Source organism: Venturia canescens, chromosome 9 (genome assembly GCF_019457755.1).
Source record: "Venturia canescens isolate UGA chromosome 9, ASM1945775v1, whole genome shotgun sequence".
In the NCBI taxonomy this organism is placed as follows: domain Eukaryota; kingdom Metazoa; phylum Arthropoda; class Insecta; order Hymenoptera; family Ichneumonidae; genus Venturia; species Venturia canescens.
Window position 1 is genome coordinate 12829441 of NC_057429.1, and position 23257 is coordinate 12852697.

Genomic DNA, 23257 nt, shown 5'->3' on the forward strand with positions numbered 1-23257 from the left:
TTGACAGGTTTTCGGAGAACGTCCAAAATATATAAATGGTCCAGGAAGTACGAGCGAGAAAACTCTGACGTGGTTTGACCGACGACGAGCACCACGACACAAAAGTACAAAGAAAAAAAGGAGGGAATTTTTAATTTTTTGCCTCTTTTTACGAGCGGGACAATCTTGCGTTAGTTAAAAACGCTCCGAAGCGTTGGGATCGCAGAGAGGAGAGAGAGAGAGAGAGAGAGAGAGAGAGAGAGAGAGAGAGAGAGAGAGAGAGAGAGAGAGAGAGAGAGAGAGAGAGAGAGAGAGAGAGAGAGAGAGAGAGAGAGAGAGAGAGAGAGAGAGAGAGAGAAATAAAAAAAGATAAGTGAAAATGAGGATTGTCAAAGGAAGCCGATGAGAAAAAATCACCCGCGAGGGGTGTAAGACGGTGGTTTGAAGGTAATTTAAAAATAAACTTTCCGAGAGAGAGAAAAGCTCGCGAGCGATGTGAATAAAAGAAAGACGAAGAGGCATTCCCGGAACGAGATTCTGGAACGGCGATAATAAGCCACACTCTCTGCCCCGCTTTTCCCTCCGTTCCCCTCTACATACTTCCCTTTCCTCCCAGCACAGTCCTTCTTTTTTCCATTGAGTAATTGATTGTTTCCAAAAATAGAACTCTCCCGAAGAATCACGCTTATGGTCGGTCGCAAAGGAGAAAAAGAAAGAAAATACCCCCCAGGCTAGCTCGAGAGACCCGGCGAGTCATCCGAGCCCCTCTGTCTCTGCTTTCCGTTTCCATTGTGTATGCTTTACTCCGGCATTCAACTCGCTCGTTACGTCTTTACCTTAAGTATGCCTCATTTTTTTCCCAGTTTCATTATTTATGGATATTCGATTATGTGCGCGATGAAAAATTGTGAGACGTCGTTAAATCTTTCGTTACATATAAGGATCGTGCAACATTTCGAATCCATTGAAAATACTATCGAATATTTTCAATTGTTTTCATTAAAAAATTCATTGAAAAACAAAAAATTGAATATTCAATATTCGGACTCTGAATGATTGTGCTTAAAATCTGTACCAATTTATTTTTTAACGTTTTACAATTGTGAGAGGAACTTGATTGAATTATATTTTGTTTTCATTTGAAGGGGGTCTCTCGTGCGAGTGTCTCCAGCTCTCGAGAGAAAAGGCCACGAGGCTCTCTCGCCGAGTGCGCTACGAGAGCCACAGGTGGCTGTTTCGCTTTCCCATCTCTTTTGCTCTTCAACAGTCGCCACTCGGTCTGCACTCAGTGTTCTAGAATTCACAAGTCAGCTCCCTCGCTCGCCTCGGAATTACATTCGTTTGAAAATCTGACGGAATATACTTTGCGATGTTACTTTTGAGAGCGGCTAATTCTTTTTTTTTCTCACTGTTGTAGCAAGTGTGCAGATTCAGCTCGCTTTTGCACGCTTTTCACCTCGAAATTTCGGTTGTCCACCCAGACAACCGAAACATTCGAGGATAAACATCGCGTCGAATTGCCCTTTATTATCGTCGATATACAAACAGAATATAAAAGGATTTCAGGCCCGGAACAGGTTCACGGTTGACCAAAAAATTTTTCATCGCGACCACAAATTCTCAGAACTTGAATTTAAAAAAAAAAAAAAAAAAAAAAAAAAAAAACTCGATGAAACTTGGCCGCGAATGATGAATTTTGCTGTAATTCAATGAAAATTATTCATGCAACGAAATGCATATTTTTTGAAGCCAAAGATACGAAAGATTGTACGTCAATCAGTTGGTAAACGTCGAGCAAGCGAGTGAGAATATGCACAAAAAATCGTTTGAGCCGGTTAAAAAGATCAAGGTAATCCTGAAGTGCATTACAAGCGCGCGTTGCCTTTCACTCGGGACTGACTGATTAACAATCTCGACGTTGGAAGAGGGAAGACGAATTAAAGTAGCCGAAGCACAATTATCTTAATTTTCCTCTCGTTATTAACTCGCACGTGAATTATTCTTATTCGATAATTACAATGAATTTGTCTCGAGCCGATAAAACGGTATAATAGCTGAATGAGAAATGAATGCGGCGCCGCTAGTGACTGTGTAGGAAAACGAAAGAGCGTTGCGTGCACCTGTGACGAGCGCGTTCGCCATGGTGTTTTTATTTCTTCGAGTTTGCGATTGACGCGCGCGCGCGCGGGGCTCTCTCGCATTGTAGCCGAACGAAATCACCTTGCGCCTGGTAAATACACACGGTTTGTATTAATGTGTGTGCGCACACGTATCTCGATGGAGAGGGCACAACGCGGCGACCGAACCTTCGCTCATATGCGATCTAACGCGCGCGCCCCGCGCTACGCTATACAAAAGTATGGATCGCCAATAAGGTATCCTTCGCCTCGTTCGTTTTTATCTTCTCGTGTTTTCTTTTTTTATACTTTTGACGCAAGCAGATATCCTATTTCATCGACCTTGCTTCACAAATCCGTACTCGCAAGTGTGTTTATTATTCAAAGTTAAATGAGCGAACGTTATGGAAAGAGAAGTCACGCATTTATTTTTCGCGAATACGATACCGACGACGCTCCTTTTCATTGGTTATTTAAAATATTTTTTTCTTTCATCATTCGTTTACTTTTTTCTCGCACTTTTATACGGAGGAAAAAACTTACAGTTATTTCTTCCATTGTTGCAAGCATTTTTCGCACTCGTTTTTTAGTCTCGTAATACGACGAACGAGAGCCAAACAAATTCAAGGTATCCTCGAGTTTCTCCGGTTGTTTCTTGCTCGTTTTAGTTTGACGTATCCCTTGGCGAGATGGCACTGAGTTAATTCGGAATTTATCCAGTTCTTTATGATCGCCCCGGGGTTACTGGTGCACTTTGAATCAACCGACAGGTTCACTGGCACTGATCCCAAATCTATCCTCCCACTTTCAACCGTTTTTTATTATCCTTTTTTTTTTCTTTTTTCTTTTCTTTTCTTTTTTTTTTTTGTTTCAATTTTGCCCAGAACTCCGCGATCCGTTTAGCTCGTCGCGACAAAACCTTGCCGATTAGCCGGACACTTTTGTCGGCTCGCTCGCCGAGCACACGATCTTGATTCGCGAACCAACGAACAATGCGTTTTAAAATGAATTTTCGAACCGCGTTGACGAGATGCTGCCGCTGAATCGCCGGCAGCTTTTTCAATGTTCGCTCCCCGTTTGCAGCGATCAGATCGCTCTAACCAAGATGAAATATCTTGGAGAAGACTTTTCACCGAAAGTTTGGAAAATTACAAATATATTCGTGCGTACGTCGATATATTAACAACAACTCCGCAACTTTTGAAATCAACTTCACGCGCGCACGTGTCTGTGTGCGTGTGCGTGTGCGTGTGCGTGCGCGCGCGCGCGTGCGTGCATGCGTGTGTGTCGGTGTGTGTGCGCTGTTGAGAGATGCGACTCTCTTGGTGGTTCGAGCTAACATTAACTAGCGCGGACTGCAGTCGCTTATAATATGGCCGAGGCGCGAACCAATCGCGTTTCGCGGCTCCTGCGAGACTTTTCCCCTCCCGCCCGCCTCCTTCGGCTGCTGTACCCCCTCCTCAGCCCGCAGCCTGGACGATCGCCGGCTAAGACCCCCCGCGTCTTATTCCCGATCGTCGTGCCTGCTTCTTTAAACCTCCCCCCGCCCCCTTCTGCCGCCCTCTTTTTCGCCCTTTGCCCCCTTCTCGGATACTCTCTGTCTCTCCCCCTACTCTTCTCAGAGTTTTCTTTACCTCTCTCTCTCTCTTTCTCTCTCTCTTCTCTTCTCTACATCTCATTTCTTCTTCTTTTTCCTCTCCTTTTCTTCTTCTTCTTCTTCCTCTTCTCCTTTCTCTCGTTTCCTCCAGTCTCTCCAATTCCTCTCACTCTCTCGGATATTTTTGCTCGGTTTGTTAATCCTCCTTCTTCTTCACCGATTTAACGACGAAATGGGTGTCTATGCGACACCTCCATTCTCCCGTGGCAATGGGATTGCAGGTGCGATTCCTCAATCTGCTGATATTTTGCTCGCTCTTTATGTTGTCAGGGACTCCGGAGACGATGATTTTTGAATTTTTTCGTTCGGAAGGAGCGAAGGGGAGGAGGATGCTGCTGGAAATTGGGATGAAGATTGTGGTATTCCAGTTTTCAATATCTCCAACGAAAAGACGATCTCAGGAGGTTTCGAGATCTTGGAGCATCGATTGCAACGTTGAAAAGACATTTTTTTTTTACAGCGCACCGAAGTTTTACTCCAATCTCGATCTCCCGTTGTGCTCGCACGTTCAGAAAAAAATATAATAATTCAGCTTTCTGAAATAAGCATCGAGCTCATTGCGCATAGCTTGTCAAAAACGATTTTTACTCCACATTTGCTAACGTAGTAAAAACAAATATTTAATGATTCTCGAGATCGACGCCGTGTGCGCCACTCCATATAATCGCACGATACTCGTGCGTAGGCAACCGAGACTTTCGTTGCATCAACCACGAGAGTTTAAGGACGTTGGCGTGCGAGAAGTGTGTAGCGAGCAACAGGCGATACAGTTCGCGAAGAAGGGGAGCGACGCGTTAATCCGATGAGGTCCGGGCCACCTCCGGACTGACAGAGACCTCTTTAGCACAACGCATTTATCGTTTTTGCTTTTTTTATCGTTTTTGAATTTCGTTGATCGTAATTCGTCGATGTTCTTCACTTTTCGTTTTCTCAATAAAGGAATCAAACTTGGAATAAATAGGAAGACGAAGCGACGAAGGTTCGCATTGTTTTTCGGTTTTTTCTTCGTTTTCTCCGAGAATAATGAGCTCGTCGGTGAGGCTTTCCACGGGGAATGTATTTTCTTTTCCGACTCGACGAAACGGGGCTTCTCGGATAAATATTTCTTTCGACGAGCGCTGGGAGTTGCTCGGAAAGCTACCGATGGAAGTGCTGCGCGAACCAGTCATCATCTCCGATGGAAAAATAACTTTTTCCACAGATTGACTTCGTATTTTCCGTGATTACTAACAAAGTGCATTTAACTCTAATATTCTTCGTTACGTACTCGAAAGCCGAGGCAAACGTATAATTAACTCAAGGCTTCGTATCGAGTTTGCGTCCGTCATCGTCGCCGGAATCGTCATCGTCACACGTATTCTACCAAAGTTTCTCGTGAGATTTCATCTTCCCGAACAGCTTTTCCACCCGTTAATCTATACTTTGAACTGGCGTTTCGCTATATTTCCGAGCGCACAGATACCGCCATATACGCATATAAGTACAAATAACTTGCCAACCGCGTATTCAAATTCTTCCTACAACTGGAATTTCTTCCTGAATTCGAGTCGAGCCGCGTTGATTTCCTCATCGCTTTTTTCTTCATCGCTGGCTCGGTATAACGTGCCAAACGTAATCTCATAATTACACTAATTTATTCAGGGATCCCGAGACGAAGCTCGGGCCAACTGGCGCAGCCCCTTCGGCTGGCCTGACCCGAAGTTGCGCTACTCCGTTTGAAAAATTCACACTTTATTTTGCATTTTGCTTGATCATTTGAGATGAATAAAAGTGAAGGGGATCCTGCGAGTTATCCACTCCATTGATTTTCCATTGGCACGTAATACGAGCAGCCCGCATTCTCGCGGTGCTCATGAGCATTGCATTTTCTAACAGCAAATCTTCACTTTTCCGTTACACACTTCGCTTCTCGATGTTAAACGAGAATAAGAGAGAAGAAACATTACGAAGAAGCACGAATCAATTAAGTGCAATTATTCCCTGGTCTCGGTTACAATTAAACGTTTTAAATACGTATATAGCCCCAGCCTACTGTCCCGTTGATAATTAATTCTTTGATATATGTATCAGATATGTAAAAGCAAAATGAACGAAAAAGCATTTCGCAAAAGACTTAAATTATCACTGCTTTGCGCGTCCTCGTACAAACCACCGTTTCTGTCAGCAGGTTTAATCTCGAAATATTCATTTGAAAATTTGATCGTATGAAACTTTTGCGTTGAGACAAGAGTTTTGTTAAATTATTTATTTTATTGATTTTACATTGAATAAATGGATTATTAAATTGTTGATTATTCATTTGACGATCAAATGAAATCGCTTTGAATCATTTCCACCGCGGGATTAAGATATTTTTATCGTTGTTTTTCGTGCCTCATTATTATTTCGTTGAGTTATCAAAGCATTTGAAGGAACCGCCAAGACCCACTTGTCACACTTGAGAAAAAGAAAAATCAGAGCTAGTGTCGTTCTTATCCGCGTTTTCCATGATTTCTACCACTTTTTGTGGCATTTCGAGCCGACGAGTCGCGAGAGATCGCGCGCGAAACTTGCACGTCGTACGATATCCTAACGGTCCGCGGACTCGTTTTTCTCAAGAATCTTGATAGAAATCAATATTGTTTTTTTTTTGTTTTATTTATTTTTTTTTTTTTTTTCATTCGCACACGATTGTGTGCCAGAATTGCGAAAGAATCGAGACTACGAGTTAGGAGATGACTTTCACGAAGTATACGCGATCGTAGGTTTTATGTCTTTGCGCGTTCTCTCGCATCGTTTTGTTTTAGTTTTATTATTATTATTATTATTATTATTATTATGACGAACGTCTCTCACCGAGAAGTGTTCTCATCGTCGAATACTTTGAAGCCCTTTCGAAGCGCTATAAGTTAACTCGATTTTAACCGTTTTAATAATCATTGACCGCTGGAAGAATCACGCCCCGAGAATGACGCAATTTTTTACTCCGCATTCGAGAAACTTCGAAAGAGTTTAATCGTGGAATGAAACCACGTGATACAAGCCGAATCGCGTTGAATCACTTTCGCGTTTATAAAAACGAATGCGCGCACGCCCGGGGCGCTTGTATATAACACTGCAGGCAGTTTACTCGGCAAACGAGTAAACTGCACGAGATTTTGCGAAAATTTTTATCACCGTTTCAAATCAAGAAGACTCTGTGTCAGAGATTTTTTTTTTTTAAAATCGATCAATAATATATCTCGAACGGGGAAAAAACCGCGACGCGATTATCATCCGGGATTTCTCGGCACGCGATCAACGATTGTGTCGTCATTATTAATTCTATGTTTTATTCAGATCATACGTGAGACAGCATTATACTGGAGATAAAACACGAGAAAATCGAGGATTATTTTTCTTGGAAAAATGTTATTCGCGGTACGAGATTTCTCTTGCGATTTTCGATGGAAAACTTTGAAAATTCTCCACACAAAAGAGCGTTGGGCTTATCACAAGTGGATTGAAGATTTCAAATTTTCAGCGTTTTCAAAGACTCGAGAGAGAGAGAGAAAAAAAAAAAAAAATAGTGCTAAAAGTCCTGATTCATCGTCCCTTCCCAGCTCGTTTTATCTCCCTATAACGATGAAAAAATATACCGAAGGAATAAAGAAAATATGCAAATTCGGAAAGCACAACAGGCGATTAGGCAAGATTTCGTGCTAGTCGCGCGGCGAGCGCGACGGATCAGCGAAATACTACGAGAGTATTTCAATCACGAAGGCTCACCTTACTTACGTGAACGCAGCTTGTTTGCAGCGGCGGCCGCGGAAGGGGGCGGGAGGGAGAAAAAGCGTGTGCGTTACGAGCACGAGATACACAGAGAGTCCCTCGTGAAAATAGCCCGGATTTCGGTGTAGTCCTTTTTTTTTTTCGCTGTTGAAACTGAGAATAAGAGAGGAAAAAAAGGAGCGAGCGCGAGGAGAAGTAAGCGAGAGGGGAGGAGAGAGAAAGAGAAGGCGAGAAAGGTGGAGGGACAGTGAAAAGGGGAAGAGATTTGAATTCAGTTCCCACGTTCTCTCTTCTTCTGATGGCGGCGAGAGCGGGTGGCCAGGGCACATATAAACGTTGTCGTGCTTGCGGGCAAACGTGTAACGTCTCAGCAAAAAAATATAAAAAAAGCTTTTCTATATGTGCTATATATACATATATATGTATATTTATATACGCGTTCTTCATATGTGTGTATACAGGGTGTCCAATTTCAAAGTTCTCGTGTTAAAATCACCCGGAGTAACCACCAATTTGGCATTGCGAAAGGTTTATCGAACAGGGACTAAGTTACTCGAATAATAAACAAAGCACGCGCGCTTATCATCCGGCTTCGAAAATGTCCCCGCGAATAAACAGTGAGTTGATTTAACTATTTTACAGGAGCCGATTTATTCACGAGGCTGCTCTCACCAATAATATCGGTCAGTTAATCGAAGATGGCGAACGTCGAATTAACGTGGGCATGGAAGTGCCGAAATTCTCACCGCTTTACAGGGCCGTACGTTTATTATGAATGAAAACATAGCACACAGACTGTTTGAAAAATTGTCGGGCACTCCGGTCACTGGTAACGAGAGCAAATATACACAATCCTCGACACTTAAATCACTTTTATATCGTTCGAACATTTTTTATTTTTCCGATTCTTTTGGAGAGTGATTCGCAGAGGGAGTTTGAAAATGGACGCCCTGTATGCGGACTCCGGTTCTTCTTTCACTTTTAGCGCGCGAGGCGATCGAGTTCGATGATTCGCGCACTCGCAATTTAACATTGCCGCCCGATATACGTGTGTACGTTTACGTACATACTCGAGTGTATACTCGAATGAAAACGAAAAAAAAAAAAAACAAAAAAAAAAAAACTGACAAAAGTGTATATAAATAGAATATATGATGTACACTTACAGCACTTGCGAGGGCCCTTTTTCAATCCACAATTAACTTGCGAGAGAGAGAGCGAGAGAGTCGCTAAAGATAAATAGCGCGGCGCGTCTTTAGCTCAGCCGATTTCACTCTCGTGACCGACGTTGTTACGAAAATTCATAAATTCATTGAGTTCATGAGGGATTGGCTCCATCGCAAAAAAAAAAAGAAAGAAAATAAAATGTTTAATGGAGATGTAGTTTGAAAATTCACCTCAAATATCGTCGATCAAACGACGAGATTGAGAGATGTCATTTTAAAAAATATTATCCACTCGATGATTCAGTTCAATATTTATCATTCGGTCACGAAACAACACTTTGTTGCGAAACTTTAATAAACGCCCTCTATTTCGTGAATAACATGAAATTACCCTACGCGCACATTAAATTCATAAATTTTTCTATAAATTCAATGCCCGTCACATCAATACGTCCATACATTTGACGTACACATATAACAAGGTAATATATATGATAAAGTAATAGCGGAGGCGCGGCCCTCTGGACGAATCATCGAGTCGAATAGGTCTGTCTGGGTCTGGCTGGACCATACGACTCCGAGCGCGCGCGGCGGCAGAGAGACAGAGAGAGAAAGAGATAGTGAAAGAAGAGTGCTCGTATAAAATAGTCGATCTCTCTCGCGTCAAAGATGAGAGGACACAGGACAAAAGCCCCCGTTGAAGAACTCTTTGATATCGGGGACTCTCGCCTCCTCCTCCTCCTCGATGCACGTAAACATGTGTGCGCGTAAATACACATGTAGCTCTATAATACACGAGTACACACGGCTTTAATCGTATGGCACATCGCGAGCAAGCAAACACGCGGGCGCGCGCGTCCCGTTGATGACTTTAATGTCTGTATCCGTGCCAGTCGTGCTGGCAGTTATGCCAGCGCGCCGGTTCGTCCAGTCGATTTTCTCACGCTTCGATATCCGTTCGGTTTTACGCTCCACACACAACTTGCGCTTCGAAGGGAAAGAAATAAAAAAAGGGGGGTGGGGGGGGGGGGGGGCGGGGAAAGATAGAAAAAATGAAAAAAGTTAATAAGGAAATAAAGACGACCGAAAGAAGGGTCAAACGAAAATGATAAGACGATCGATCGTTCGCAGTAAGAGACAAATTTACTGCTCGATTATTGCGGAACTAAGATTTCATCCGAAGGGCTTTTACTGCATTCGGAAACGAAGGGAAAGCTGTGGCGGATGAGAGCAAAGGGAAAAGGGATTGAAAAGAAAAACGGTGGCGAGTTTTTATAACCGAGTTTTTAAATTGGAAACTCGATTCGTGACACCTGCCGAAATGAGCGATCTATACAACGCGCATTCGCCGCACCATTTTATCATAGAATTTCCCGATCCGGCGCGCACTCGTACACGCGTGGAATATTCAGATCGAGGATTCCTATCGCACAGGAAGTTGGCTCGCTGCCTCCTCCCCTCCCCCGGATGCTTAAGCCTTTTTCGATGCTCCCTCACGACACAGAGTCGCCCCGCGATCGCGAAATTTTCGACCTTTAAATAATTATTGTTTTTTCGTTTTTACGATTTACGAATCCTGACGAGCCTAATACAATTGTGACATATTGGAGCAGCCTAACACACTCGGATCGAGAAGCAACAGGAAAATAAAAGTTTCGCGCGTCACGCAACGCGTCAGAGCACACTGTCCGTGGGCTCTCTCGATGCTGCAGACGCAATCGTACCTCGTCTCTTTGCGTACACGCACGCTGACACTCCCACACGGATACACCCACACAAAGAGTGCACACTAATATACACGCATTTACGCACGCACACGTTTCACGTCTATCCTTAATACAAATCGTGCTTTACTTTTATACACCCGTACCCCCGTCAATGCACACATACGAGCGAGCCTCGTGTGCATACATTCGTACAGACGTGCATCCAAATGTATAGGTAAGTGGAGGAGGTGATAACTTTATAGGGCCTCTTTCCTCGTGTCTCACTCGTACAGCAGTCGCTCGAACACACGCCAAAGCATTCGCTCCTCTCAAGTCAAATATATACGTACTTATTGCCATAGAAACAAACGCGATTCTATACGGTTATTTAAGGTAGATCATGCTCGAAGGATCGTATTTTATGGGCGTCCGAATTGGGGCGATTTTTGCTTTCCTATTAAATATATTAACACTCTGAATTCATGCCAGAGTTATTAATTCATAATCGTAAATACGTTTTTTCAATTTTTCGTTTTTCTGTGGCGAATGAAGTTACGAGCCATTAAGTAAACGGGGATTCGTCGCTGACCGAACTACAAATTTCACTCGTCCCTGGCTGAAATACTAGTTTTTTTTTTTTATGTAAAAAATCGCATTAGAGAGGGCAAAGGGAAAACACAGAGGGGAATGGATCGAGATAAAAGTTTTGATAAAAAGACAGAAAGGCTGGGACAGGAATATGGCCCGAGCCAAGAAGAAACGAAACGCTGAAATAAGCAAATGTGAGGTTACGAGTGCTTATTTTACCAATTTCGTTCAATCGTAACGTAACATACTTTTATTACTGCTGGTAAGACAATCGTCTCGAATTTTTTTTCAAATCTTCATTAAATACTTCATTGTCGTTGTGCACTTTTTCATAAACTTCGTAAGAGGCGTTCATTCGTTGTATGGAAAGATAAACACGTTTATGTAAATAACCGATAAGACGAACCCCTTAAAATTTGATGTGCTTGTCAGTCGACTACCCATTTAAACTCTGTGTAAATTTCAAGGCTTTCCTAAATAATCGTTTTTTGCATGAACTACCTTAAATTAACTTTTTACTGTAGAATGTGAGAAGAAAAAATGTTGAGATATCCATTCGGATAATGGATGGTTTCGTGCTTGGATTTTTGGAGCCAAATTTCATGAGTTCTCGTGACAATATTTTTGTAAATTATGTGGTTTTGTGGAAAATATCAACGAATTCGTTTGCTGTTGGAGATAATTGTCACATTTTTGTCGAGGAAAATTGATGCGAGCCTTATTTTCGTAGCTCAATGTCGCAATCGGTCGGTGCTCGGGATCGTTGGATTTGAATGAAATTTAAGCCTGAAGCTTGAAACCAGAAGCGCGTTTTTGATTTGAAGGGTGAAGTTTTTGTCGATTTTTTCAGTGTTGTTCAGTGTTCAAATGAGTTTTCGATAACTAATTCTCTAAGAATTTCATCGCATACTTTATTCGCTCCTAACAAAAACGACGATTTTCATAGCGAATACGTTGAGGTCGAAAACGATCCCCCGGTTTGAGCTTCAGCAGATAAAAAAAGTTGCTTTTAACAATTGACAAAAATAGCGAGTCTCTACGAATATGAATCTAAAGGAAAATAACTGAATTAGTTTTCAAAGAAAAAAGTGCTGTTTGAATTGCAACTAAAATCAGAATTTTAATACCGCGGATCACAGCGGTAGAATTTCACGTGAATTCAATGTTAGTTATAAAAATATGTCAAGATACAAAAAGAGACGAGAAAATGCGAAAAATTCGCTCTCCGTATTCGTAAAATTGAACAAAGAAATTTCACTTAATTAGATCGAGGACTTGAGAAGAACTTGAGGAGGCGAAGCGAAGTCTTGCGAATTGATAAAATCTACCTCCTATGTATATATACACGATACACAAAATACAGACTCTTCGTCCGCTAATTTCCTTTTGCGCGAGCGATGGAGGCTATAAATAAACTCGCGAGAGTCGACACTGCAGCCTCCCTGAGAACGGAAAGTAGCTCGCCTTCGGGCTGTTCCGTAACGAATTCTCGGGATCGCTCAGTATGTCCGCGGTGTTCTCACATCTCACAGTCGCTTATACTTGCTCACACGTATGATACAATCAAATGCAAACAGCCTCGCGCGCGCGCGCGCGCGCGCACACACACACGCGCGCATGCACTCGCAGTTTTTATGGCACACGAATATGAGATATATTTACTTGCAAAAACGTCTATTTTCAACTTGAATTTCCATTTGGAGCTAAGTGAAATGGAAACAATTCAGTAGCTTCGGAGAAGAGCGAATTTTTTATTTTAAATTTTCTGTTTTGCACCTGTGCTCGTCGCAATAATGGGAAAAATAACAGTGGGTATTTGCAGATAAATTGAAATGTTGCTGGCAAATGGTAATACATTGAAAAGTAAACTGCTTGAGAAGTCGAATGAATGAAGAAGAAAAAAATTGCTTAAGAATGGAGAAATAAGTATCGCGTAGGATTTTTCATCGATATTGCTCGAAAATGCTTCCCAGGTCAAATTTGTCAAAGATTTTTGTTCGATACTTTCACGAGAAATGCGTTCCATATGTTGAAGGAGATTCGGTTGACTCTTACGACTCCAAACTCCGAAATTTTTTCGTAAGAGATAATTTTCTTTTTTTTCTTAACAGCAATTATTAAGCTAATCCGCATTCTGACATTTCGTCATTCGATTAAATTCATTCGATTTTGACAGAGCTCGTTTGGAGGTATCTTTTGAAACTCGAAGTAGCCGGTGGCAGCCACCGGCTGGAGCTCACTCACTTTCTCTACTGGAAAGAGAAACATTTAGCGAATTTGTAGAATCACCACGCGATGTGAAAAGTCATCCAAGATTTTTCATGCGAAGGAGCAAATAAAACATTGGATGCGCGTCTAGCATCACGCTGCAAGTGAATTTTACAATTTCTTTTACACCATAAATTTACTTAAACGACCCTCCCGACGGTCACTGGTAAACACTTTTTTCAAAATTTATTCCAACTTTCGAAAAGTGCTACACAGACTGACATATAATTTCTCGTGTGAATGGAAGAAATACGTGAAAAGGAGTGACGAAAGATCTAATTTTAAATTCTGGGTGGCATCTTCTCTGAGGTCAAGCACACACTCGAGATAAAAGCGAGTAAGTTGAACGAATGATTTAAATTTATATGTGCAATTAACGGAAATAATGAAATTATAATTTTATTTTTTATCATTTTTTCATTTTTATCATTTTATCATTTTTTAATAAGAAATTGTTTCTCATCGTCGATTCTCTATAAAGCATCATAGAAAAACAATGTTTCGTCGTTTATTTGGAACGAGAGTACCACAACACGTGTGATGATACGTTACACTCTGCAGAATCACTGTGAATTACTTAAAAATATATGCAAGTCCTGAAAGCGGAGTGAACCGCTTTCGTGTGCCAACAATTCAGGACTCCAGGACACGCTTTAGATCCCATGACATGTCACTTCACTCGACTCATCACTTTAACAGCATCCGGAAAATTCATCAAACAAATATTTTTCAATCAACCGTTCGTAAATTTCGTTTATATATACGCTTTCGTCATTTTATTGTTTCTTCTGCTCCTTCCAGCTAGACTTTTTTGTCTACTTTTGTACAAATTTTTCAAGCTATTTTCCCACTACCTACAACGTGAATTTTTCAGTCAATTAAAACCGTTTTTGTAAAGAATTTCAGTCGAATTGGCCGCTACTCTTTTTGCCAAACACTGAAACTCCTTATTTTTATTAATTTTTTTAATTGATTTATTTTTATTATCTTTTTTGTGTACTTATTTTTACTTCATTTTTCAATTTTTATCACTTTAAATACTAAAAAAAAAATTATATATATTTGTTGGGTTAAAAAATATAAATTGGAAAAGTTGAGCCAAACGAAGCGTTAGGCTCGACGTTACAACAATCAGACCGAGTCGGGTTTTTAATAGAAGCCTAGTTTCTGTTCGATTTTTCACTGAATTATTTATTTTGGGTAATGTTGAATCGAAGATGGATGAACCATGGAAAATTCACGGAGGAATAGTACTTCGAGGACAAACGAATTCGTCGTTTTGATCACGAGGCGCGCACCTAATGGAGATTGTCAATCACAAATTCTAGGCAGGCGCATTAACCGTGAGCTTTCGGTCACGTGTATATAATAATCGGTCGAAACGCGGCGGCATTCTCCTACGACGTTTCGTATATATCTCCACGCATATACGCGCGTTTACACGTGTGTTGATCTGTATGTACGCGTGGGTGGATTCGCGACTTTATCGCCTCCTCACCGTGTTCATCAGTAAAATCTCCTCTCGCGGATCAAACTCAAACCAGTTTACTCTGGATTTCATTTAGAAAATTCAATCTCCGCTTAGCTTTTTTCGGAAAGATGTCCTCGTTGACAGAAATATATTTCTCGTTATTTAGCCTTTTTCTATGTCGTTCGAAAGTGATTAACGCATTGACCAGAAGTCACGGGTGTGCGTTAACGAATTTGAACGAATGTTTGATGATTTATTTAAATCGCGTGAAAAACTGAAAATTCTTGGGTGGATTTCAATCGCAAAATATTCAATTTTCAATATAATCACATTTATTTTTCTCATAATCGAAAATCATTGAACTTGAGAAAAGGCTTTGTAGTTTAAAACTAAAAAACAGTCAAACCGAGCAGCACCACCGTCGCTTCTCGATTGATAATTAAACAAACAACTGAAAATCCATTCGGCTGGGTGGAACTGAATTTATAAGTGGCCATTGAGCCAGTCCGAGTTGTTAATTCTTTGATAGTTTCTAAATATCTCAGGACTCCGAAACTAGATTATCTGTAACGTGTATTTTATTGATTTACGATCATACAAGAGATCACGATGTACGTGAAATTTTTAGGTCGAGCACAATGTGCAATGTACGAACGTACACGTTCTCACTTTACAAGAGAAAGAAAGAAAGAGAGAGAGAGAGAGAGAGAAAAAGAACTCGAAGAAATTGTTGCGACTGAGATGTATTAGCCGATACGCTCTCTTCTGCTCTTTCAAGAGAAAAAGACAGAACGCAGTTTCATCAACCTCAGTTATGCCGATGTCGGCTGATTGAACTTAAGTAATTTATCGCTCGTGAAGCATTTTTCCTTGCATCGACATTAATCAACCGGCCGCAAAAGCCTCATTGTGCATGTGTCCCGAAGGAGATTCCGAGGCCTTTATTTACATCATACGCGCGCAATCGTTTGAGTATAAAAATTGAAAAAAGCATGCAACGATATAAAAATCATTTGGAACGTTCGATTTCCAAATGATTCAGTAAACGTGCGATTTTCAGTTAACCGATCTCGAAGTGAAGAAAATTCATTGTATCCGTACAATGAACAAAATCTAAAATATAATCCCGTGAAGTGACACTGAAAGTGAATCAAAGCTGAGATTCACGAATTCGGTTGTAACAAAAATATTCCGAAAATACGTCTCGTTCATTTTACACTCATTTCGAGGGTCACCATTTTCCATGACTTTTTCAATCTGTTAATGAAATATAAACTAACATTAATACAGAATTTGAAATAATTTTGAACCAAAACGATTGTGAACGATCAGCAAAATAGTTTTTTCGGTTCCGAACGCTTTGCCTCCCCGTTTCACACCGTTAGATTCATAACTTCGTGGACACCCTGTGCATAGTGCGCGGATAAGCACAAAATTCATACAGAAACGGATCGTATGCCCATTAATTTGTGCGTGGGGCGCAAGACTTCAAGTTTTGTGATATCATCCGTGTGCTCGTGCCGAAAGCTGGAGAGCGAGAGAGAGAGAGAGAGAGAGAGTGAGAGAAGAGCAATTGAGTCGAATTAAAAGATAATTAGTCGGGCTAACCGAACGGGCAGACAGCTGGACGCAGATCCACTAAAAGACCGCTCTCTCTCTCTCTCTCTCTCGCGGCTCGCGAATCATCACTGTACACATTTGTACACGCACAAATATGAGGATACGTATGTACACAGAGCGAGTTTTATGACGCGGGTGATTCCGATTCACCACGAGATGAGAGGCAAGCTTTGAAATACCGTACGAGCTTGAAACGGGAGCTTCAGCCTGGCGTGATTCTTAGCAAAGCCGGAATACACGAAATACGAGAGGAACGTTTGGATTTCGAGAAATGAAAGAGAAAAAGGCTACGAATTCGTAGTTTTAGCGAGAGAAATCCAAGCTTCGTTTGATCTTTACGAACAAAATATAAGCCAAAGCTCGATATAAAAAATAAATTTTATAACACGGAGAATGGAGTTTTTGAAAAACTTGAATTTAGAAACCTACTTTTAGCCCACTCCGTTCTTGACATCTCGACAAACGTCACAATTTCATTCTTACTAATGTAACAGATGGTAAGAACTCACCGTGATCATATTTCTTCAAGTGTTCTCCCGTCGACTATTCGAAAAGCACAAATATACTGCGATCAACGGTACAGTGAGGAAGAAGATGATAAAAACTCCTCGACAAAATGTACTCGATATACTTGGGACGACTTCTCGCAGGGTTGTGATGAACGCTCAACGACGTAACATCTCTAATATATAGGACTGATAAACCCCCTTTAGTGGACTCTTTTCACCACGGGTGTCCCATACGTTCTTTAGATACGAAGCTTCGAGGGGTTGAGCCGCGCCGGTGGTAGGGAGTTTTAGGGGGAGTAAAAAATACACGCGCTTGTCATCGTCGTGCTCCACCACCCTTCGACGTCTTCGCGCTCATTTGCAATCTTTTCCTCTCTTCTTACTTTATGCGTGGAGGGATCTTGTGCGTATATGGGAAATTTAATGTCAACTCGTCTCCTCTTAATTTACAATTTTTCTCAAATTTCGACCTCCTTTCTTCGTATCTCCTCTGGTCGATCGTTTCGTTCCTGATTTTTCAGTTTTCTCATAACTATACGCATTTTCATATTGACAGATTCGTAGGCCAAGATTTTTCTTGACGTTTGAACAATGATCCATTCGTCTCCTGTATTAGGATTTTAAACGTGGGACGCGCCCACGAGTCGTTCGAATTTAAAGTTGCTTCAATAAGGGCTGAAATAAGGGGAGGGATGTGAAGGCCAAATTTTCTGGAAGTAATTCAGACGAGGGCTTAACACGGAGTTCCTTTTATAGATTTATCTCTATAAATAGCTATACAAAAGCCACTTGAAGTACGCCTCGTCCGCCGCGAACTGCGCATCGTTTCCTCTTACATCTTCGCCCCTCTTCGCCTGTTCGTTCGGCTTCTCAAGAATTGCACTTTCGGAAGCTCGATAAATACAACAGTCATTGGCAGTTCTGCAATCGTCTATGCAATCGCTTCGATCGAATTATTGGAAATGATTACTTTATTTCATGGTGGTCAACTCATTTCATCATATTTATTACACAAGAAAACAGCTTTTGAATTTTCCAATTTTTCCTCATTGTACTTATAAACAGCTTTATGCGTGGGTAGCAAAAAGTGATGCACGCCGAATTATACTTCGTTTTATTTTCGAGTCTTATTCATCGTGTCAGACTAGCACTTACTCATAAGTGGAAATGTACTGTAAATCACAAATTTTCACAACAAGCATAGTAAATTCTATGATAAATAGACGAATATACACCTGAAATTTTACCATAGTTTTTCATGCTTGCCCGAGCATACTTTACAATATAAACATTTGAAGTGACTGAAAAGATTTTTTACTATGCTTATAGAGATAAAACTCTTGAGATTTTTAAATAAAAGGTATTGGGTATTGGTTTTTATACCATGGTGGATAGAACAATTCTCATTACTGCTCTTCTAATAAATGCTGCAATCTCGATACTATATTCCTAGTACTTTCCTCTAGAATTTTCGGCCTCGTTTTCTCCGTGTAGTTTGGATGAAAAAAGTTCATTTCAAAGTTGAAAATATTCCTAATGGCCAGCCTACCTATAGGAACGCTATATTTTCCATAATAAATGAACTAAAATAAAAACGGTGATGAATTATGCGAGATTGTCGAAAATATCGAGCCCCAAGGAATGTGAACGAGGAAAAAAGCTTTTCGAAAAGGCAATGACTGTGGTCCAGTCTGCTTTTGGGTTTCTACATTCCTGGATGCGTTGTTGTCCACGGTCAGACACCGACACATGCAAAAAGCCGCGCACGGGCGCCCACGTATACGCGCAGTTGCGGAGCAAACAAGAAGAGAGAAGGGCAAAAGAGGCAATTTTCATCTCCTGCGCGCGACGCACCTTCTCCTCGCGTCAATTCGCATCCCCCTTTGCGTCGTCAACGCGACCTAATTGTAACGCACGTTGCTCATTTTCTCTTGTTCCTGCTGCCTCCACCGGGCGGTGTATCTCGCTGGATGTCGCCAGAACACGCGGACGACGAACAGACGCGCTGGAATGAACCAGGGAGGGAGAAGTCCTCTGTAATCTTAGATAATAACGAGAGCAGCACACGTTGCGACGAGAGCGAGAGAAAAACGAGTCATTCTGTCTTTCTTTTCCGGGAATAAGAAGCCCTCGTTGATCAAGGACCTTTACAGGGTCTTCTGACTTGGCAAGAACGCTCGTATAAACAGTATTCCACACGGAGAAACGCTCCGGGTAAAACGGCGGTTAACTAATGGAAGACTGCCCTTAAATTCTACAGGATTCGCCAAATATCGCACAGACATTTTTACGAGGCAAATTATCATGCTGTTTATCGCTGGGTTCGTTAATTCTGGACCGTTTCGGCGAGCTCGCTCGACCTTTTCATGGATTTTCACGCGACTCAGGAAACTCGGAGTGCTGAGGATCTTTCAAAGGATTTATTTCAATCTTCTGGAATAGTTTCATAGAACTTTGACTGCTTTTGGGACCGAGCCAGTGGCGCGGAGTGCTGATTCTGTGGGGGATGTTGATTTGACGTCGACCCAACTCGAAGCTCCTGAGCTATCGCGGCGTTTACGTACACTTGTGCGATGGGCGGAAAAATTGAACATTTTTTTACCTACGTATTCTTCGAGTACAATGTCCGAAGAATATTTTGAGCGTATTTCATCTGAAGGATTGACGTCTTCATCGAAAATAAAACGAACGAGGATTTCAGTCCAGGAATATTAAGCGGTTCATCTCGCTCGGTACAAGTTTTGAAACATCCCGTAAGAAGCGCAGCGTCGATGAGCAGTAGGACGAGTTATTTAATCACGCGAAATTTGAGCCACATTGTTTACTGCATTCCGATACGTTCTCCAATTGAAGTCGATCAAACTAGTCGATTTTAATTTTTTTACTTTTTTATTACAGTAGTCGAGAAAAAATGGGGTTTTTTCAATCGCTCATCCGTGAAATTTGCATTTGAAATGTATTCATGTGATTTATGTACATCTCTCCTCATCGGCCAACAAAAAAGTCTGCTCGCGTTCACTCTGTTAGATTCGTATCGTCGTCGTATGCGCTCTGAAAGGAGGGAAAAAACACCGCGTACGCAGGAGCATACGTAAATACGTGTTTGTGTCTAAATAGGACGCGCGCGTATATTCACAACAATATCCTCGAAGAACTTTGAATCCGAAAGGCAAGAGTGCACGCGTGCTTACGATCTTTTAAATTCCTGGCTTCTCGTGTATCGCTTACTCGCGGTGAAACCGCGCGCCGATTCATGCCAACGGCAAAACTATTCGTCCCATTGTGAACGGAATGCAAATTGAACTGTGCACAAGTCTCTGCGGTAGATGCTCATTTCATTATGCATTTTTGACCCTCTTTACTCTCTTCTTCTCTCTCTCTCTCTTTTTCTCTCCTCCGACACTTTCCCCTTTCACATTCAACGATTAAAATCTTCATTCGCGAAACGTCATTTGAATTTAAATAAATATATTTTCGACTTTTACGCGTACTCAATTTCGGAGAAAATGCTTTTCTGGTTTAAAAATTTCATTCGATCAAATGGGCCATATTTGACTTTTCGGTCAACTAAATTTTCCCTCTTTCAATGATTTTTATTAAATATTACTCGCACACAGTAATTGACGATTGAAGCCTGTCTGAGCTGCTGACGATAGAACCATTGTAAGATTATATTTGATTAGCGACACTGTTGAAACGTTCTCACGGTCAGATCCGAGAAATCAAGACGTCACGATTAGTTCTTGACAGGAAAGAAATTCATTCGAATTGAAAGCACTTGGCTATGATGATGTAACTATTTCGCACTAATTATCAGACTTCTTGGTTCACGTGGATACGTATCCTCGCGTGAATATGGCCAGCAAGTTTTAATGATGCTCGGATGAGTGATATTCAAATAGCTTTTACTGATCTCTCATCGTCCATCGTCATGAAAATGACAATGAAACAGCAATTAAAAGTCCTGCTTTAAAAAGTCAAAAAAATCTATTGTTTTCGGGAATGTTTTTGGATAGACGGAAATGACTCACCGTAGCGAACTTTTCGGTAGAGTTTTTCAAGGCCATTTCAAAAGTACAAAAACATTTTTTTAACGCGAGAAATACTGATTTGTACATATAATTTATGCGCAAAGTCCGATTGTCGAAGTTTCTCAGCTGCGTACACAATGCGGAGATCGTAATTATTATATGCAACAAAAATCCCAATTTGTTTTTTCCATTTTCATATATATTTTCATTCCATACGAAACTATTAAAACCCCAAAAAATTGTGAAATTTTATATTTTTCGCGAGTTTGAAAAAAATGATCTTGAAAAAACTCCTCGTAAAAGAGTATTTCTTGTTACAATAAATAATGCATTTTCGTAACCCACGTAGCCAGTCTTTTTCGAATAATTGTATTATGGAAATTTATCGGTTTTTTATTGAATTTATGAATATTTATGAATTTGTGGCTCTCGTACAAAATCTCTTTCTCTCTCTCTTTCTCCCTCCCCCCGGTGGCGAGAGCGCGAGCATTGGCATGTACTCAAAATAGCGCATGCAAGGTTGCGCATTGACTACACGAACATTGCCACGCTGGAATGCGTATCTTACATTCACGATACGTTTGTGCTACGGCGTTTACGCCTCGCCCGGTACGCGAGTTGACTCCGCTATATGATTTTATAATCTATAGTTATAACTCGATCCAACGTATATTAACTCGATATAGGATATATGCATACATGTGTATTATACGGATGTATGTATAATGATAGCGGTTCGCGTTCTCGCTGCCACGCTGTCTAGGCGAGCAAGTCATACGACAAAACCAAACCGCGTACATACACTCGTTGCCTCTTTCTCTCGTTAAGTGCACACACTTGAACAAACATACGAGACATTCCACATTGAAACGACTCGATGTTGACCCTTCCTCGCCACTTGCATTTCGCAGCATCGAGAATTTTCATTCTCCCCATAATCAATGAGAATTCCTTACAATAAATATTTCATTTTATTCTTACATTTTTGTTTTCACGAGATCTAGAAATTAAGGCGGATCGCATGCCCGTAGGATCGTATTTTATGGGTGGCTAAATTGGATGGATTTTTACTTCCTAATTAAATATATTATCACTCTTGATTAATATCAGATTTATTCATTCAAAATTGTGATTCATCGTACTATAGTTTTTTATGTGAAAATAAATCGCTTTAGAGAGCGCAAAGGGAAATGGATAAAGAAAAAAGTGTTAATTAAAAGACAGAAGACTATTGACAGGAATGGACCAAGCCATGAAGAAACGAAATGCCGAAATAAGCAAATGCGTGAGCTTACGAAGTGCTTATTTTACCAATTTCGTGCAATCTTTAACGAAACACATTTTTATTACTGATAAGACAATCGTCTCGAATTTTTTTCCAGATCATCGTTGTGGTGTACTTTTTCATAAACTTCGTAAGAAGCGTTCATTCGTTATACGGAAAGGTAAACGATTTTTTACGCATAGTTCTCTGCGTGTATTTTTCTTCACATTTAAATACGTTTATCTGAATAACCAATAAGACGAACCCTTAAAATTTGATATGCGTGTGAGTCGACTACCCATTTAAACTCTGTGTAAATTTCAAGACTTTCTTAAGAAAATCGTTTCGTGCATGAACTACGTGAAGGTCCACTTAAATAACGGTATTTTGAGTCCGGTTATTTGTTGCTCGAAAAACACCCTGAAAAGGTCAACATTTTAAGGTCTTCGGTCCTCAAAATTTTCATTTTATTCGGTTTTCTTTGTTGAGTGGACTTTTCGCTTCGTTTCGTCCATCGAACACTTGAGAATAATAATAATTGTGGGAAATTTTGAAAGAAGCTATTCGCAATGACTCACCGAAGTATATTCGCGCGTTCGTTCTCCGCGTTTAATCTCCAACGAAGTATCTAAAAAGTCAATCGTTTCCCGTCCTATCGTCCCGCGATTATTCGTTTGCGACATTCTAACGCGACTCGCGCGCACCAGCTCAAACTAATCGAATGGAAAAGCAGTTTGGTGCAACGCTACTGTACTTTATACGCGAAATATAACGTATGCACATATTTGCACCGAGGTTGCACCAGGAATTTGTAATTATTATAAACTTGATATATACGGGTTCACGCCCGAGAATCGTGTTGGCTTTTGATCGCGCGCGCGTACGCGCGGCACCCTCTTACGCTCAGGCTCGCACTTTTCTTCGAGTTCATATGCTATACGTTCATTCGAACATTGTGAGATGAAAAAATACAGCTTGATGCACAGAACGCAAAGTCCGAGAGGAAAATTCAATGTTTTCCGGAACCACGATACTTTTGGTCAACGTTTTCAGCTTCGAGGAACTTTCGACTACTTTCACTGAAAAAATCATCTCGAATCCGATCATTTTTCCAACTTATTTTCAAGCATT

At 40.9% G+C, this 23257-nt stretch overlaps 2 protein-coding genes across 10 annotated transcripts in view; one reads left to right on the forward strand and one right to left on the reverse strand.

The window, feature by feature from the left end:
- ITP (ion transport peptide) overlaps positions 1-16961 on the reverse strand; it is a 32492-nt gene extending 15531 nt beyond the window's left edge. For 2 of the 4 annotated variants that reach the window (XM_043429276.1, XM_043429275.1), the window contains exon 1: positions 2640-3452. In XM_043429276.1, coding sequence (XP_043285211.1) covers positions 2640-2666 — 27 coding nt within the window. In that variant the 5' untranslated portion in view covers positions 2667-3452. Of the gene's footprint in view, positions 1-2639; positions 3453-8669; positions 9677-16831 lie in introns of those variants that run through there. The other 2 variants (XM_043429277.1, XM_043429278.1) reach the window with 2 other exon arrangements.
- LOC122416375 (peroxisomal leader peptide-processing protease) overlaps positions 1-23257 on the forward strand; it is a 56939-nt gene that overhangs the window by 23187 nt on the left and 10495 nt on the right. Inside the window, exons 1-2 of one of the 6 annotated variants that reach the window (XM_043429265.1) lie at positions 12497-13042; positions 13140-13568. The exons of 3 other annotated variants lie outside the window; for them this stretch is intronic. The gene's annotated coding sequence lies outside the window, so the exon portion shown is untranslated. Of the gene's footprint in view, positions 1-12496; positions 13043-13139; positions 13569-23257 lie in introns of those variants that run through there. 2 more of the 6 variants (XM_043429266.1, XM_043429267.1) reach the window with 2 other exon arrangements.